Genomic DNA, 17,195 nt, shown 5'->3' with positions numbered 1-17,195 from the left:
CTGGGAAAGCAGAAGAGGATAACCTGAGTGCTTGGGCCCCTGCCACTCAAGTATGAGACCCAGATGGAGTTCTAGTTTCCTGGCTTCAACCTGGCCCGGCCTCAGCTGTTGTGGCCCTTTGGGAAGTGAACAATCAGATGGAAGAGCTCTTCCTTCCTTCTTCTTTTTTTTTTTTTTTTTTTTTTTTTTTATTTATTTATTTGAAGGCAGAGTTAAAGAGAGACAGAGGCAGAGAGAGAAGTCTTCCATCCGCTGATTCCTAGATGGTTGCAATGGCTGGAGCTGTACCGACCGGAAGCCAGGAGCTTCTTCTGGGTCTCCCACACGGGTGCAGGGGCCCAAGGACTTGGCCATCTTCTACTGCTTTCCCAGGTCATAGCAGAGAGCTGGACTGGAAGTGGAGCACCTGGGACTCAAACTCAGTGCCCTTATGGGATGCTGCACTGCAGGCTGGGGCTTTACCTGCTACGCCAAACCGCTGGCCCCATGGAAGATCTCTTTCTCTCTGTCTCTCTCTTTCTCTCTGAAACTCTGCCTTCCAAATAAATAAATCTTTTAAAAATAAAATAAAAAGAGGAAGCCTAGAATGAACTTCAGTTGGAGATATCACTTCAAACCCATGATTTAAATATAGATATTCATACAGGATCAGAAATATACAGTTATGCAGATAGATTTAATTCCTGTCTACTGAAAGGGCTTCAACTGTAATGATACTCTAGTAGCAATGAGCACTTCTAGTATCTAGAAGTTGGTCACTAAACACCATCCTGCACTCAACTGAATCAGGACTCCTTGAAGAAATGCTTGATTTCAAAGCTGGGGCAGAAACAGTTAGTTGAACCTGGAACAACTTTGTTATAGCAGGACGCAAATTAGTGTTCAATGAATGATAGGGACGTAAGATACAGCAGGAGCAGGCATTTGGCCTAATTTAAGATGCCCATGATTATGTTCCAGGGCACGATACCTGGGTTCAATATGTGTCTCCAGATGCTGATACCAGCTTGCTGCTAATTCAGACCCTGAGAGGCAGCAGTGATGACTCAAGTAATTTGGTTCGTGCTACCCACATGGGAGACTTGGATTGCATTCTGGGCTCCCAGCTTCTGTCCCATCCAGTCCTGGACATCATGGCATTTGGAGAGTGAACCAGGGATGCCAGGTCTCCCTGTCCTCTATTGACAGCTTAAAAAAAATATGAAGGGAAGAAAATAAAGACACCATAGCAAAAATGTGGGCTGACAGTTTAATAATAGATTCCTGTGTACTCTCTCCAGTGTTTCTTCCCATTTAAGTAAGTGTATGGGCTTGTATGCATTGACAAGCAACTTGATACACAGCATATGTATGTTTATAAATATATAAATGTATAGATACTTATTTTAATATTTCAACCTTTTCTTTTAAAATAAGGTTTTTGGCCGGCACTGCGGCTCACTAGGCTAATCCTCCGCCTTGCGGCGCCGGCACACCGGGTTCTAGTCCCGGTAGGGGCGCCGGATTCTGTCCCGGTTGCCCCTCTTCCAGGCCAGCTCTCTGCTGTGGCCAGGGAGTGCAAGTGCTTGGGCCCTGCACCCCATGGGAGACCAGGAGAAGCACCTGGCTCCTACCATCGGATCAGCGCGGTGCGCTGGCCGCGGCGGCCATTGGAGGGTGAACCAACGGCAAAGGAAGACCTTTCTCTCTGTCTCTCTTTCTCTCACTGTCCTCTCTGCCTGTCCAAAAAAAAAAAAAAAAAAAAAGTTTTTATATTTCCTCATTTCCAAGTTTTAGTGAACAATAAGATTGAAAAAGCGCTTCTTCTGGGATTAGAGTTGATAATCTGTTCCCATAACCTGAGAGGTGAGATAGAATTTGCACAATAAATGCTTCTTTTATAGCCCTAATACCCGCTACTTAGCTTACCAGGTAAGATGGGAGTGAAGATTAGATTTTGATTTAGAAAAACCGTGTCTACATCCACAGGCACTCTATGAGGGAAGTTATTTGCAGCAAATGAAGCAAGCACATCTCATGAGATGCCGAGTTTTTTGTTAGGTGCAAAAATGAGAGCTTTGTCAAACTATTTTCTTCTTCAGTTTGAGAGGCAGAGAGAAATAGACATACAGAGAGATAGAGACAGAGAGACAGATAGGCACAGAGACAGGCAGAGTGAGAGAGAGAGAGAGAGAGAGAGAGAGAGAATTCTCATGTGTTTGTTCACTTCCCAAATACTTGAACAACTAGCACTGGGCAAGTCTGAAGCCGGAAGCTGGGAACTCAGTCCAGGTTCCCATGTGGGTGGCAGGAATCCACCTCCTTGAGCCATCACCTGCTGCTCCCAGTGGTCCACATTACCTGGATGCTAGTCAGGAGCCAGAGCCAAGTATCAAACCCAGGTGCCCCATGTGGGAGGCAGGTGTCCTAACTTGTAGGGCTGACATCTGCTACAAACTGTCTTGTGGGAGCTTCTTTTAAAAATATACCCAATATTCAGAAAACATGACAGCTTATAACAATTCAGATGGTTGGAATTCCAGAGCTTTTATTTGTAGAAGTAAAATACCTTTTCTGATTGGGAAATTAGTTTCCTTTTCTTCTTACAAATGCTTAAGGAGGCAGGCCTTGCAGAGAAACTCTTGCTCATCATAACAATTTTATGGCCTACAAAGCACCGTCTGTATTTATCTCATTTCATCCTCACGACAATCCTAGGAGATGTCGGTCTTTGTGGAATTAATGAAGTATTAGGTGCAGTGATGAGTTTGGATTCAAATGTTTATCTGAAAGACACACACAGAGACAGAGGGAGAGAGAGAAAGAGAGAAAGAAAGAGAGAAAGAGAGAGAAAGATATTCTATAGTCTATCTGCTGGTTCACTCCCCAAATGCCTGCAACAGCCTGAGCTGGGCCAGGCCACATCCAGGAACTTAGAACTCCATACAGGTCTCCTACATGGGTGGCAGGGACTCAAGTACTTGAGCTATTGACTGCTGTCTCATAGGATGCACATTAGCAGGAAGCTAGATCAGAAGCAGAGTAGCCAGGACTTAAGCCAGGCACTTTGTTTTTTGTTTTCTGCCCTGCAGTATGTCTTGAAATCTGGTGTTGTGATGCCTCTGGCTTTGTTTTTGTTGTAAAAGATTGCTTTAGCTATTTGGGGTCTCGTGTGTTCTGGATTAACTTCTTGTCTCCTCTCTTTGGCCTTGACCCAGCTCTGACCATACCAGAATTTGGGGACTGAACCTGCAAATGGGAGCTCTCGTTCTCTCTCTTCTTCCCTCTCCCTCTCAATCTTCCTCATGCATTCTGTATCAAATTAGTTTTAAAAAGTTTAGTCAATTACAGAAGAAGTGTTTTTCTATGATTACTGTCAGACTTAGTATCTTCCCATCACCTTTGCACTATTTTACTGTTACGTCCACATCCTGTCATATCCATTGATTGGAAACATACATGATCTGTTTTTGCAACCATCACTAGACAACCTATAAATGTGGTCATTCATAAATAAATCCTGAAGTCAGGAGCAAGGAGCTTCTTCCAGGTCTCCCTCATGAGTGGCAGGAGCCCAAGGACTTGGACCATTTCCACTGGTTTTGCTAGGCCATTAGTAGGGAGCTGGATCTGAAGTGGTGCAGCCAGGACAGGAATTGGTGCCCATATGGGATACAGGCGCTGCAGGCAGGGGCTCTCACAGTTACACCACAATGCCGGGCCCCAGTGACACATATATCTTAAAGGATACAGCCTGGGATAGACTACTGTGATTTTAATTTTAACAAATGGTAAATTCTGAATGGTAGTTTTCCCAATTCATGCTCATGTTCATGCACATGTTCCCAGGTAGTTCCCTACAGATTCTCAAATAGCTTCCTTTAGAAACAGAACAATGCCTTGCTTGATTGTCATATTACTGTGCTATTGTAACTGAACTAGAAACTGGGGACGCTGACCGCTCTGTTACTTCCTTTGCCTTTGGTTAACATGACCTCTGCCCTGAGCCTCTGACTCTCACCCATGGTCCCACAGTTCAACAAGGAATTCTTGGCATTCTTTTATGTAGCTTTGTTTTTCGTTTTCAGAAGAAGTGGCACTCAGGGAACAGTTTTTCCATTTGCTTTTGTTGATATTAGCCTGCCCTGATTCATTGCACCATTGATTGCATCAACAGATAAACAATAATTTGATCTTAGTTATGCTAAGCTCTATGTTTTCCAAAGCAACACCAAAGGGTCAAGAATACAACAGGAACTGTTATGTAATCTTGGCTTCACTTGCTAGTTAAGTATGAAATATGTAGTAATTCAGAGGAAACAATTAGAATATTAAACCCTTAGGAACAAAATGTTTCAGAACATAAATATAAGATTTTTCAGCGTGTCCTTTTTCTTACTGTTGCTAGTGATTAAAGTAAGTGTTGGGCTCATGAGTCTAGAGTCTTTATAAGATTTAGAAAGAAGCTGTTGGAAACAAAGTAGTAGCCATCTCAGAGCCTACCCTTCAAGCTCTGGTGCCCAGCCCTGCCTACTTGCTCTGTTTCTTGAACACACCGTGTTTCCTCTTATTGGGCTGAGGCACCAGCTGTTTTATTAGTCTGAAACACTCTTTATTCACTCTTTGGAATTCAGCTCAGAAGTCACTTCCATGAGGTTTCCTCTGATCTCTTCTTCCTGCTTCTTCCTTGGAGACAGGGCTTTGGCACAGCTGGGTGCTGCACGCGGGCAAGGATCATGTCTGGCATATTCAGGGGTCTTCCCCAAGCAACAAAAGAGCACACAGCCACATACTTCTCACTGTACCCTTTGGGAAGATATTATCCCCATTTACAGATCAGAAAACTGAGGCTAAACAGGATGATACCACAGAGGCAGAAAGACTCACCTTCACCCTCTTACGAAAATTAAACTGTCGTAGTTTAACAGAAGCCCTCCTGGAGAAAGGAGGTCCTGAAGAAGCAGTTGATGTCACTTATCTGTATACCGCATTAAAACTAGAGTAATAAACTGAAAATGTGGTAAGGCAAAGGGTAATTAATTAAGAAGCTAAGGGTTCATCTAAGCAGAGCTGTTGGTACAGAATTCTTTTTGTTAGGTAGGAAGTCAGAAATGAGCTTATGTGTGTGTGACAAGGGCCTAAGGAATTGAAATCTAGGTCCAGCATCCACCGACAACCTTCCAGGTGCAACCCAGTATCTGCACTTCATCCGTCCTGACGAGCTTCCAGGGGGTCCTGCCCCTTCTACCCGATAACCATCCTTCCTCTCTGGCGGGGTGACGCCAGCCGGGCTTCCCCTGTCTGATAACTCCCTGGGAAAAACTCAGAAGGAATTGTTTGTATTTACATCCAGCAAGTCCTTTGTTCAGGAGGAGGGGAAGGAGAAGAGGCAGGAAGGCAAGACCCATCCCTTAAAAACCCCAGCCTAACTAAACTGCGCACTCTCTCAGGTCCTGTCTGGAGAGGTGCCCGTCTGTTCTTACGGATGTCCCTTCCCTAATAAACCTTGCTACTTTGCTTTCTGCTGCTCTCTGTCTCACGCCTGAATTCTTTCTTGCGGGAAGACAAGGGCCCTTTTGCTTCTCTGGTAGCACTTTGACCTCAACTCTTTTGTCCTTGATGATAGATGTTGCATCTTTCTAGCCTAGAAAGAGCACCTTTCACATGGGGATTTCATCCTCTGCTTTTAACAGCACTAAGTTAAAAGTTATCTTCTCAAACCTCCAGTTTTTTGTGCATTTAACCTAATCAATGTGCCAGAATAGCACACGGAGATTTTAACCCCTTCAATACAGCCGAGGCTTAACATAGGCCACTTTGATGCCAGAGCCAGGTGTTTCATTTTGTCTTATTTCCCTTGCTGTATACAGTCATCCCGCTGAAAAGCCAATGTACAGCACTGTATTCTGCAATCTTGCACAGCACAGAATCTATCTCATCAAAGTCCAGCAGCACACTTAGAATAAACGAGCATTTTTTCATGTGACTTCTCTGCATCCCATCCACTTCAAACTCTTTTCCCAGACACAGGCCCTTTTACACTTAGACGATACACAACTCTCCTGTGCTCAGCCCCAGGCATGCAACTCTGTGATCCGTGCTTGCAGCAGTCAGCATAATTCATCCCTGCCATCTACTCATGTGGACAGGTTCAGACATGGGCTCACGACCCAGTATTGTCAGTCCCAGCCAAATGAGACTCAATTTATCACTGTGGTTGGAGTTTTAAGACGGTTATCTTTTAATTGCATTGGGTTGAGCAGCTGGCTGTCCATATACCCTGACCTCACAATACCTAAAATGGTTAAACTAAAATGGATCAAAAGCTTTCTATACAACTTACAACATTTTAATTTATTTTTACTTATCTGAAATGCAGACAGACTGAGATCTTGCACTGGTTCACTCTCCGTATGCCCGCAACAGCCAGGGCTGGACCATGCCAAAGCCAAAAGCCCGGGTCTCTGAGTGGCAAGGACCCAAGTATTTGAAACAGCACTTTCTACCTCCCAGAGTGCACATTAGCAGAAAGCTGGAATCGGGAGTGGAGTGGAGACTCACATCGCTATTTTACTGTTACGTCCACATCCTGTCATATCCATTGATGGGAAACATACATGATCTGTTTTTGCAACCATCACTAGACAACCTATAAATGTGATCATTCATAAATAAATCCTGAAGTCAGGAGCAAGGAGCTTTTTCCAGGTCTCCCTCATGAGTGGCAGGAGCCCAAGGACTTGGACCATTTCCACTGGTTTTGCTAGGCCATTAGTAGGGAGCTGGATCGGAAGTGGTGCAGCCAGGACAGGACAAGTACTCCACTATAGGAAATGGGTGTTTAAGCGGTGTCCTTTAACCACTGTATTGAACAACCATCTCTCATTGGAGGTTCTGCAAAGGTGGACATAATCTTTCAACCTGCCCTTGGACTTTGGAAGCAAGAAGATTGGAACTGGGGCTGCCACTGTAGCATAGCAAGCAAAGCCGCCACCTGCAGTGCCAGCATCCCATATGGGTGCCAGTTCGAGTCCCAGCTACTCTATGTTTGATCCAGCTCTCTGATAATGTGCCTGGGAAAGCAGTTGAAGATGGCCTAAGTACTTAGGCCCCTGCACTCACATGGGAGACTGGAAGAAGATCCTGGCTTCAGATCAGCCCAGCACTGGCCATTGAGGCTATCTGGGGAATGAACCAACATGTTGAAAATCTCTGTCTTTCCTGTTCTCCCTCTCTCTCTCTAACTCTGCCTTTCAAATAAATAAATAAATAAATAAATAAATCTTTAAAAAAGAAAAAAAAAAAAAGAAGACTGGAACTGCGCTGCCCACTTGCTATGTAACGAGGCAACCAGCAGCCAGAGAAGAGAGCAAACATGACCCTAGAGATTGTTTGGCTTCTGATAACCTTGGTGGTGCCACGCTCAGTCTGTGCCTGAGGCTTTCTGCCCCTTGCATTTTCACCAATTAGAGTCAATAATGTCCTTTTTCTGCTTCAACTTGTTTGTCTTGGGAATTCCGTCATTTGCCAGAGAAATCCTAGCCAACACAACCTAGAAGACATTGGACATATTTTGCCATCCCCACCCCTCACCCCCTTTCTCTATTGCACAGGCTTAGGTCACTTTTTGGGCTCTTAGAATGATAACAAATCAGTATTCTCTGAGCCTGGGGAAGAGGGCAGTAAGACGGTATTAGGGCACAGTGACTGGATTATCAGGCAGATTTTGTATTTTGGAAAATCAGGCCTTCTAAGACTTACTCACTCAGTGATTTGTGGATTGACTGTAGGAAACGTCATGTTTTTATTTCTCTACAACTTAGTTTCCTCTATGCAAAACAAGGGTACACCGCTGTCGGGGTCTCAAGCCCTAGGCTGGCCCCTGACCAGCAGGGGCCACTACAGATACTCCCCAACAAGGCAAACGGGAGAGGTAAGGATGACGGGTGATGAACACACCACAAGCACCCCTGAGTTCTGTCGAAGCAGGAACCTCTTTATTGAGGAAGCGTACAGGCTTATAAAGCTTACGAAGGACATGTGCAGTAGGGGAGCCAATCAGCAAAAAGGTCATGCAGGCATGGGTGGACCACGAACAGGGGCATCTTAAGTAAAGTATAGGGATCACGCAAGGTCCACGTGTCATGAACTAAAGCGGACCTATCCCTGCCGATGGTCTGATCTTACGTAGCTTAACTGCAGCAGCCACAGCCATGCCCCTCGAACATCCGCTAGGCGCCATATTGTAATGGAGATTTTAGGCAATGCCCAACACACCACTTCCACAAAAAGGAACTGATAAGCAAGTGCCTAGGTGCCGGCGATGTAGCACAGCCAGGTAAGCCGTAGCCTGCAAAGCTGGCATCCCATATGGGTGCTGATTTGAATCCTGGCGGCTCCACTTTCCATCCAGCTTCCTATAGATATGCCTGGGAAAACAGCATAAGATGGTCCAAGTGCTTTGGCCCCTGCCACACATATGGGAAACCCAAAGGGAGCTGCTGGCCCAGCCCCAGCAGTAGCAGCCATTTGGGTAGTGACTCAGCAGATGCAAGATCACTCTCTCTGTCTCTTCCTCTCTCTAAACTCTGCCATTCAAACAGATAAATCTTTTTTTTTTTTTTAAAAGAAGTATTCCATTTCACTGCAAAGGAAACTATTCTCATGTTTAGGAGACAGACAGACAACTTTCTTTGCTTCTGCTTTGTGCATTTCACAGATGGGGTCTTTAGACTTGAACTTTTCAAAACTCAATTTGATCCTTCTAAGATTGCCTTTTCTAAAATCTACTAGCAGTGTGCACAGTTTTGTCACTGGAGAAAAGAGCCATGGAAGCCATGGGATTCTTGTCTTCATGCAAGAAAGAATTCAGGCGTGAGACAGAGAGTTAAGGTTTTATTGACGATAGGGCATCCAAGTGCCCAGTCACTCGGAGTGGGGGAGAGCGAGGTTACATGGTTGAATGGAGAGAAGACAGCTGGGCAGGCCAGGTGTGTGGCTCAGCAGAGAGCAGAGGGCTGAGTGTGCAGTCTTTGTCTAGACTCCTGGTTTTTAGGGAGTTTCTTTACCCCTCCCCCTCCCCCTCCTGGACAAAGGATGGGGAGCCTGGTGGAAGTGTTTGTTGGGTGCAAATACAAAAAATTCCTTTCCAAGTTTACCTCAGAGGTTGTCAGACAGGGGACGCCTTGCTGGGCCAGCCAAGGGGCTTCTTTCTCTCTAGGGCGCCCTTCTTAGAGGAAAGATGTTTATCAGGCCAAGTAGAAGGGGCGGGACCACCTGGAAGGTTATCAGGGTCTGGGCAGGAGTCTGAAGTGCAGATGCTGGACTGCTCTAGATGTCAGTTTCCTTAGGCCCTTACACACATAAGCTAATTTCTAACTTCCTGCCTGACAACCCCATGGCTGTGGAAAGAAAGAATATCTGCTCAAATAGCTTAATTTCCCACGATGAAGGAAAGGCCTCCCAGAGACATTTAGAAAAACGAAACCAAGCTGGCAAAGGTATAAGCCATTTATTTTATTTCCATTTCTAAAATGAATGTGAATTTATTGATTGCTTTGATATTTAAAATAGTGTAAAATCGTCTCAGAAAATATATTACATTTATTAAAAGACATACAAACTATTGCAGCAAATCCTATTATGAAATCATCTGACCAAGTTAACAGTTGTTTGCAAAGCACTTGTGGTGATGTACATGGTCTCCTTAGTTGCAAAGAACCAAGACATTCTTGGGACAGGAGTGGAATTTGATCAGAATTGTCTAAAAAACAACCCTTGTCCACTTCTTTGTGGACTCACTGATTATTTGATTTGGGGCCCACGGTTGCACTTATGCGAGTCTACATAATTATATAAGATTCTCCTGGTTCCAGTAAACCCATTCCTTGTGTCCAGTCTACTGTACTCAGCAAAGTGTGTGCCAGATCATAAGAAAAACAAACCCAAGAAACTGAAGTGCCTCAGATAGCTTTATGGTTATACTAAAGTGTCAAGTACAAACCTCACCTTAAGAATTGCGGACGGGAATGCAAGAAAACAAATTGTGGTGGGATACAGGAACAAAAGGCAATAAATCCTGGCAGAATGGGGTGTGGCAGCCTGGTGCATTAAGTCTGAAAGCCAGACCAGTGACACTAATTATAGCAAATCGGCTTAGATTTCTTTTTCAGAAAATCTCTGCAATTTAGACTTGGAGTTTCAGTTAGTATTTCTTTATTCAGTTTGTGATTTGTAAAGATCTGTTCACGGATTCCCTTTCAAAGTCTTCTTTTGAGTGATTTCACCGTGTCTTAGCCCCAAGCTCTTAAGAGGGGGTAAGATTAACATCAGCCAGGTAACAATTTAAATAAGAGAGTTGGAAAAAACATCAAGTCACTGAATAAAGTAAGGCTTGGGGGTAATGATGCAATTCAATTGTGAATGCCCACTGTTTCCTTTGAAGGATGAGTTCAAAGCTGTTCTTTTTTGCTTTTGATTCGTGGAGAGACAACAGAAAATGACTAAAATGGAAATGAATCAACTTTACCTAGAAACAAGGTTATCCCTTCTTCCCATTAGTATTTTAAATGTAAAATCGAAGCCTTGAGTCATTCCACTTTCTCCTGCCAGCCCGTCCTATTTCACAGCATACCCATAGATGTGAGGTCGCACCAGCTCCCAGGACAGTGGGGCCTGAATGTGCTGCAGCTTCAGCTTCGAGAAGCTGGCCCTCTCCAGGGCCTTCCAGCTCTCTCTGGTAAGTTCGCAGCCGTCGAACAGTAGGAACCACGCAGGATCCAGGACCTGCTGCCAGAAATAATTCCAGGTGGAACGCTCGGCTGATACATGCTCCATGAAGTAAAACGCCCCTCCCTGAGAGAGAAAAGAAGCAATGCAAGGATTTTAGATTTAAGAAAAAAATAGATTTATAAGTTAATTGAAGCTTCAAATGTTGGTGATCCTAGAGGCCAACTTCATAGAAGACACGGATACATTTAAACGACATGAGACACCTTGTTGGTCACATTTACATGGAGCTGCCAATCCAAGGTAAGTAGTGTGCATTGCCCTATCACAGAAGTAAGCACGTGGTATCAGCTACAACATCAAGCATTTACTGCCTGGTGAGAGACGTCCTCGTGCTTCTCACATTAACTTTCATCCCTATTTATCATGTGATGAGACCAGGTCACAGAAAAGAATGAACTCGCCCAACATCTCACAGCTTGTAAATGTCAAAACCCAGGCTTTGCCGTGCAGTGGCGTTCTGGCTGGAGTGGCTGGCAGCATTACCCCAGCAATGTGTTCATTAGGAAACTGGGAAGATACAGAAAAGGTTGAAAGGATAAAAATCAACCACCATCTCATCACCCAGTGACGAACTACAGTTGAGATTTTGGATAATGTGAATTTTTTTTTGACAGGCAGATTTTTAGACAGAGAGAGAGAGAGACAGAGAGAAAGGTCTTCCTTTCCATTGGTTCACTACCCCAAATGGCTGCTACGGCTGGTGCTGTGCTGAACCGAAGCCAGGAGCCAGGTGCTTCCTCCTGGTCTCCCACGCGGGTACAGGGGCCCAAGGACTTGGGCCATCCTCCACTGCACTCCCGGGCCACAGCAGAGAGCTGGCCTGGAAGAGGGGCAACCAGGATAGAATCCGGCGCCCCAACCAGGACAAGAACCTGGTGTGCCGGCGCTGCAGGCAGAGGATTAGCCTAGTGAGCCACGGCGCTGGCCATAATGTGAATTTGTATGTTTTTCCTTAAAACTAGAATTGTACTGCATATGGAACTTCAGAACCTTGGTACAAATGAATTTTGAAATCTATGCACAGTTTTTTCATAATATATATTTTCTATGAACATTTTTTTTTTTTTTTTTTTTTTTTTTAATTTTTTTTTTGACAGGCAGAGTGGACAGTGAGAGAGAGACAGAGAGAAAGGTCTTCCTTTGCCGTTGGTTCACCCTCCAATGGCCGCCGCGGCCGGTGCACCGCACTGATCCGATGGCAGGAGCCAGGTGCTTCTCCTGGTCTCCCATGGGGTGCAGGGCCCAAGCACTTGGGCCATCCTCCACTGCACTCCCTGGCCACAGCAGAGAGCTGGCCTGGAAGAGGGGCAACCGGGACAGAATCTGGTGCCCTGACCGGGACTAGAACCCCGTGTGCCAGCACCGCAAGGCGGAGGATTAGCCTAGTGAGCCACGGTGCCGGCCTTCTATGAACATTTTTTAAAGATTTATTTGTTTTTATTTGAAAGGCAGAGTTACAGAGAGGCAGAGGCAGAGAGACAGAAAGAGACGGACAGAGAGGTCTTCCATCGCTGGTTCACTCCCCTGATGGCCGTTGCAATGACTGGAGCTGCACCAATCTGCAGCCAGGAGCCAGGAGCTCCTTCCGGGTCTCCCACGCGGGTGCAGGGGCCCAAGCACTTGGGCCATCTTCTGCTGCTTTCCCAGGCCACAGCAGAGAGCTGGATCAGAAGTGGAGCAGCTGGACAAGAACAGTGCCCGTATGAGATGCTGGCACTGCAGGCAGCAGCTTGACCCGCTGCACCACAGCGCCGGCCTCCTATGAACTTTTTAAAGATCACATATGCATTCTGTTTTGTAACCTGCTTTATTTTACTTATTTTTTTTTTTATTTTGCTCAAGTATGACTTAAAAAATCTTTACACAATATTTTATACCACCTCTTTCCCAACCATTCTTATTTAGGCTATCTCCATTTTTTCTCTACTATAAATACTGTCACAGTGAACATCCTTATCCATAAATCTTGGTTCCAGTCTCCGGTTATTTGCATAGAAGTAGCTTTCTAAGAAGTGGAAGTGCCGAGTCAAAAGATGGGTGCCGTTTTAAACTCTTGGTATAGACGTCAAATTCCCTTTTGGAAAAATTGTATCCGATTTACACTCATCCTAGCAATGGATGTAAGTGCGTAGCCAATAAATCCTCATCAACGTTGTATATTTTCTCCTTTGCCAGTTCTTCAAAAAGTTGTCAACGTTTAATATTCTCTCTCTCTTTTTTTTTTTTTTCTTGATAGGCAGAGTGGATAGTGAGAGAGAGAGACAGAGAGAGAAAGGTCTTCCTTTGCCGTTGGTTCACCCTCCAATGGCCGCCACGGCCAGTGCGCTGCGGCTGGCGCACTGTGCTGATCCAAAGGCAGGAGCCAGATGCTGCTCCTGGTCTCCCATGAGGTACAGGGCCCTAGCACTTGGGCCATCCTCCACTGCCTTTCCGGGCCACAGCAGAGAGCTGGCCTGGAAGAGGGGCAACCGGGACAGAATCCGGTGCCCCGACCGGGACTAGAACCTGGTGTGCCAGAGCCGCAAGGTGGAGGATTAGCCTAGTGAGCCGAGGCGCTGGCCTTAATATTCTTAATATATAAAAAACCTTTTACTCAGGCTTGTTGTTTATTTGAATTTCTTTCCTGATTTGTCTTGATATCCTATATCAACTTTTTCATTGAGATGCTGGCTTTTTTCTTTTTGGTTAGTATTAGTGAGGGATTTTTATCATAAGACCATGTATATGACAAATGTTTTTCCTACTTTGTTGTCTGCCTTTTTATTACTTTTTTTAAAAAACTTCTTTTTCCATAAACCTTCCTAGGCACTGTCTTGCAAACCCATGGGAAAACCTGCTAGATTCTATCTGGCAGGTCTGATCCACACCTTTGGGACTGAATGACCATGTTTGATACTTTCTGTACTCTTCTCACAAGTATGTAAATGACATGATTAAAGAAAATGCAATTCATTAAAGGTATTAATGAATCCATGCTAGCATTCTGTCCTTAGGTAGTTGATCCAGTTGGTGGATACTAAGTATAACAGATGTCTTCCATGTAAGAATTAACCATTGCTTCCTCTAGGATGGTCCTATAAATACAAGTATATACCATTGCAAATTTTGTGGTTCCAAAATGTTTTATTAACAATTATTTGAGAGGCAAAGAGGCAGCACTCCCATGCACTGGTTCACCCCACAAGTGCCCCAACAACCAGGGCTGAACAAAGCTGAAGTCAGGAGCCAGAAACTCAGTGTGGGTGCTTGGGACCCAAGTACTAAAGCCATCACTTGCTGTCACTGAGGTTATGTACCACCAGGAAGCTGGGTTTGGCAACTAAGCCAGGACTCAAACCAGGCACTCTGATATGAGACACAGGAGTCTTAACCCATGTCATAAGCACTAGACCAACACTCAGTCCTAAACTTATTTTTTAATTCTATTTTCCATGAACTTGTTAGGTCACACATAGGTACATTACATATTTTTACTTGCAATAAGTAAGCCATTCACCTGTCTGCCTCAAAGAGAGACAGGGATCCAACAGTCACTTCCAAAAAATATTGCTGACTCTCCTACTTCTCTAAGCCTCTTCTGGCTACCCTGGCCTTAGCCAGCATTTAGACATAGAGATCAAAGTTTAGAGATAGAGTTCTCCAGATTATATGGGTAACTGTAGGATCTACATTCACGAATAGAAAACTTGGAATTTCTGGATTAAATACAAAGAATTTTCATAGTATAGGGCAGGAGACTGGAAATAAAGGTAGACAGAGCTGAGGAGATTGGTGTTGCCCTCTGGGTTAGCCGTGTTAGGACAGAGAGAGATGACTGAGCCATCCAGGCAACTGTCAGGCAGAGAGCTGGACATGAGGGCTAGAAGAGAGACCTGGGCTAGATTGTTAGCTTTGGAAATCACCTGTGTACACGTGTGTGTGGTGATTGAAATTTCTAGGGGAGCGTGAAATTGCTGAGTGTGCGTAATTGAAATGAGAGCAGAGGGAGGAACCCTAGTGTTTAGGAGGTGGGTAGAAGAACAAGCAGTAAAGGACTAGAAATGTAGAAGGCAGAGAGATGGAAAGCCTCGGTGAAAAGCACTATGGTGTGGTGGTAAGAGTAGTCGCACTGGGGCCGGTGCTGTGCTGTGGCGTAGTGGGTAAAGCTACCGCCAGTGGGTGGGAGTGCTGGCATCCCACCAGCTCTCTGCTCTGGCCTGGGAAATCAGTAAAAGATGGCCCAAGACTTTGTGCCTCTGCTCCCATGTGGGAGACCCAGAGGAAGTTCCTGGCTTCTAGCTTCAGATTGGCACAACTCTGGCCATTGTAGCCATTTCAAGAGTGACCCAAGAAGACCTCTCTCTCTCTCTCTCTCTCTCTCTGCATCTGCCTCTCTGTAACTCTTTCAAATAAATAAAGTAATCTTTTAAAAAAAAAGAGTAATTGCAATAATGAGAGTCAGAAGGATTAGCTGTGTGACTTCGGGCAAAGTTCTTGGTCTCTCTGAGTCTGCGTCTTTGTCCCACCATGAAGATAACAATACCTGCTTCAAAGGACTGTTGTGAGAGTCCAGTGGTGATGTAATAAAGCTCCTGGTTCTGTCTGCAGAAAGGACTCTTTGCAGGAGTGAAGGGAGACCACCAGGACTATGATGCCTGTAAGAGTTACATGGGTGTTGCTACGTGGAGATAATGGTTACTGCCTGCGGGGGTGAGGGGAGACCAGTAACACCATCAGTAGTGTGCCCACTCTTAGGGCACAAGAACCCAGCCTCAGGGTTAGATGATCAGCCCTTTTTCGCTCATTCCTTAGATACTGGCCTCGTCATGAGCCAAAGATAGTTTTGTATTGTCACCTCTAAACCCTGTCTCCAAGTTCTTTGTCCTGAGGAATTTGCACCATTAGACATTGAGCTGGAGATGGCATAATGTCCTTTTCCCTTAGAATAAATTCAGATGTTGAGATTTCCATGGTTTATGTTCAACTTGGTTCAGAATAAAAACACTTTACACTAATTTTACATACATGTTAAGAAAAGTGCTATGTGAAAATGAGATGCAAGGATAAAGAATTGGAGACTTTCTAGGAGGTGTAAATGAAAAGTGATTCCTCCCCTGCATGTGATCCCATTCCCAGGAGGAAAGCGCACTCACCGGCCTCAGCACCCTGTACACCTCGCGGAGGATCTGCTCCTGGTTCTTCACGGAGCACAGCACCAGGGTACAGACCACCACATCCACAGAGCCATCGGCCACCTGATGCATGTTTTCCCCAGGGGCCACCACAAACTGCTCGAACTGCAGATGCCGGTTCTCGGCAACGCTTTTGATCAAGAACTTCTCAAAGTTGGGGTTGGGGTCAACACAGGTCACCCTGCATCCCGGTGGGTAGAACTTGAAGTTGGTCCCGGTGCCACAGCCCACCTCCAGCAGGGACAGCTTCCCAGAGGGGCCTGCAAACTCCTGCAGGGTACTGAAGAGCTCCCGCTTCTTGCTTGCCATCTGTTCATTGTATATCACAGAAAACTTCACCATGAAGTAGGGGAACCATCTTTTGCAGAACCAGTTCCACACGCCCAGGAAGTGTAGCACATACATGGGAGATGCCAGAGCGCAGACAACCAGCCTCAGGATAAAGATGGCAATCGCCATCCTGCAGAAGAGAAAAATAACCGATCAGCAGTTACAGAGCTGCTTCTTTAACTGCCAGGTTGCTGGTAGTCCCCTGATGCTGCTCCGGATCCAATCAGCAACAGAGGAAAGAAGTGGCTGTGCTGGGTAAATGGAGCTCCAGTCAGTGCAGGGGCAAGCAGCCCATTCTGCTCAGTTAATAGTCCTTTGGCAGAAGCTGATTCGTAGCTTAGTTTTCTGAGCAAAATGACACTGTTTCCAGCTTTTCCTTAGGAGGCAGGCTGATGACAGGCCTCTATTCCAAATTTATTCTCGTTCTCCGTTCCCTGAATCTGCAGAGGACTGCTGGCTTCCTGCTGGAGCTTATGTACACAGAGTTCTCTCACCCCACCCAGAGCAGGAACGACCTTCACAAAGAAAACAGAATCTGTGGGCGGAGCCTGGTTCAAACCACTCCGGAGAAGGCTGTCAGGCCCCTGTTGCATAACATATCTCCCTTCTGTCCACAGTCCTCAGGCGCCCTGTTTTTGAAACAAAAAATGCAAAGACATGCCTGCTTAGCTACAGTCCCTAGAATCCTGTGTTTTCCATTCTGGGCTGAGGCTCACAGATGTTAATAACAACAGGAGAATTATTTTAAACTCACAGTTTGGGGCCTGCCCATCTTTTAAAGGGAAAGTCTTTATCTTCAAATTGTGCACAAGGACTGCATTACTCAGCAAATTTAGATAAAAATAGTCCTTGGAATGTTCAGTTTTGGGAGCCTAAAGGATCACAAATTAGTGTCAAGCATCCATCTGTTTTTAACAAGAAAGC

At 45.2% G+C, this 17,195-nt stretch overlaps 1 protein-coding gene across 2 annotated transcripts in view; it reads right to left on the bottom strand.

The window, feature by feature from the left end:
- LOC103344945 (thiol S-methyltransferase TMT1A) overlaps positions 1-16,983 on the bottom strand; it is a 54,169-nt gene extending 37,186 nt beyond the window's left edge. Inside the window, exons 1-2 of one of the 2 annotated variants that reach the window (XM_002711179.5) lie at positions 15,903-16,983; positions 9,476-10,833 (exon numbers count right to left, since the gene is read on the bottom strand). In XM_002711179.5, coding sequence (XP_002711225.2) covers positions 10,597-10,833; positions 15,903-16,400 — 735 coding nt within the window. In that variant the 5' untranslated portion in view covers positions 16,401-16,983 and the 3' untranslated portion in view covers positions 9,476-10,596. Of the gene's footprint in view, positions 1-9,475; positions 10,834-15,902 lie in introns of those variants that run through there. The other variant, XM_051846308.2, reaches the window with a different exon arrangement.
- Between the last annotated feature and the right edge of the window lie 212 nt (positions 16,984-17,195).

Source organism: Oryctolagus cuniculus, chromosome 11, assembly GCF_964237555.1.
Source record: "Oryctolagus cuniculus chromosome 11, mOryCun1.1, whole genome shotgun sequence".
In the NCBI taxonomy this organism is placed as follows: domain Eukaryota; kingdom Metazoa; phylum Chordata; class Mammalia; order Lagomorpha; family Leporidae; genus Oryctolagus; species Oryctolagus cuniculus.
Note: the sequence above shows the minus strand (reverse complement) of the source record. Positions and strands in the feature narration are given on the sequence as shown.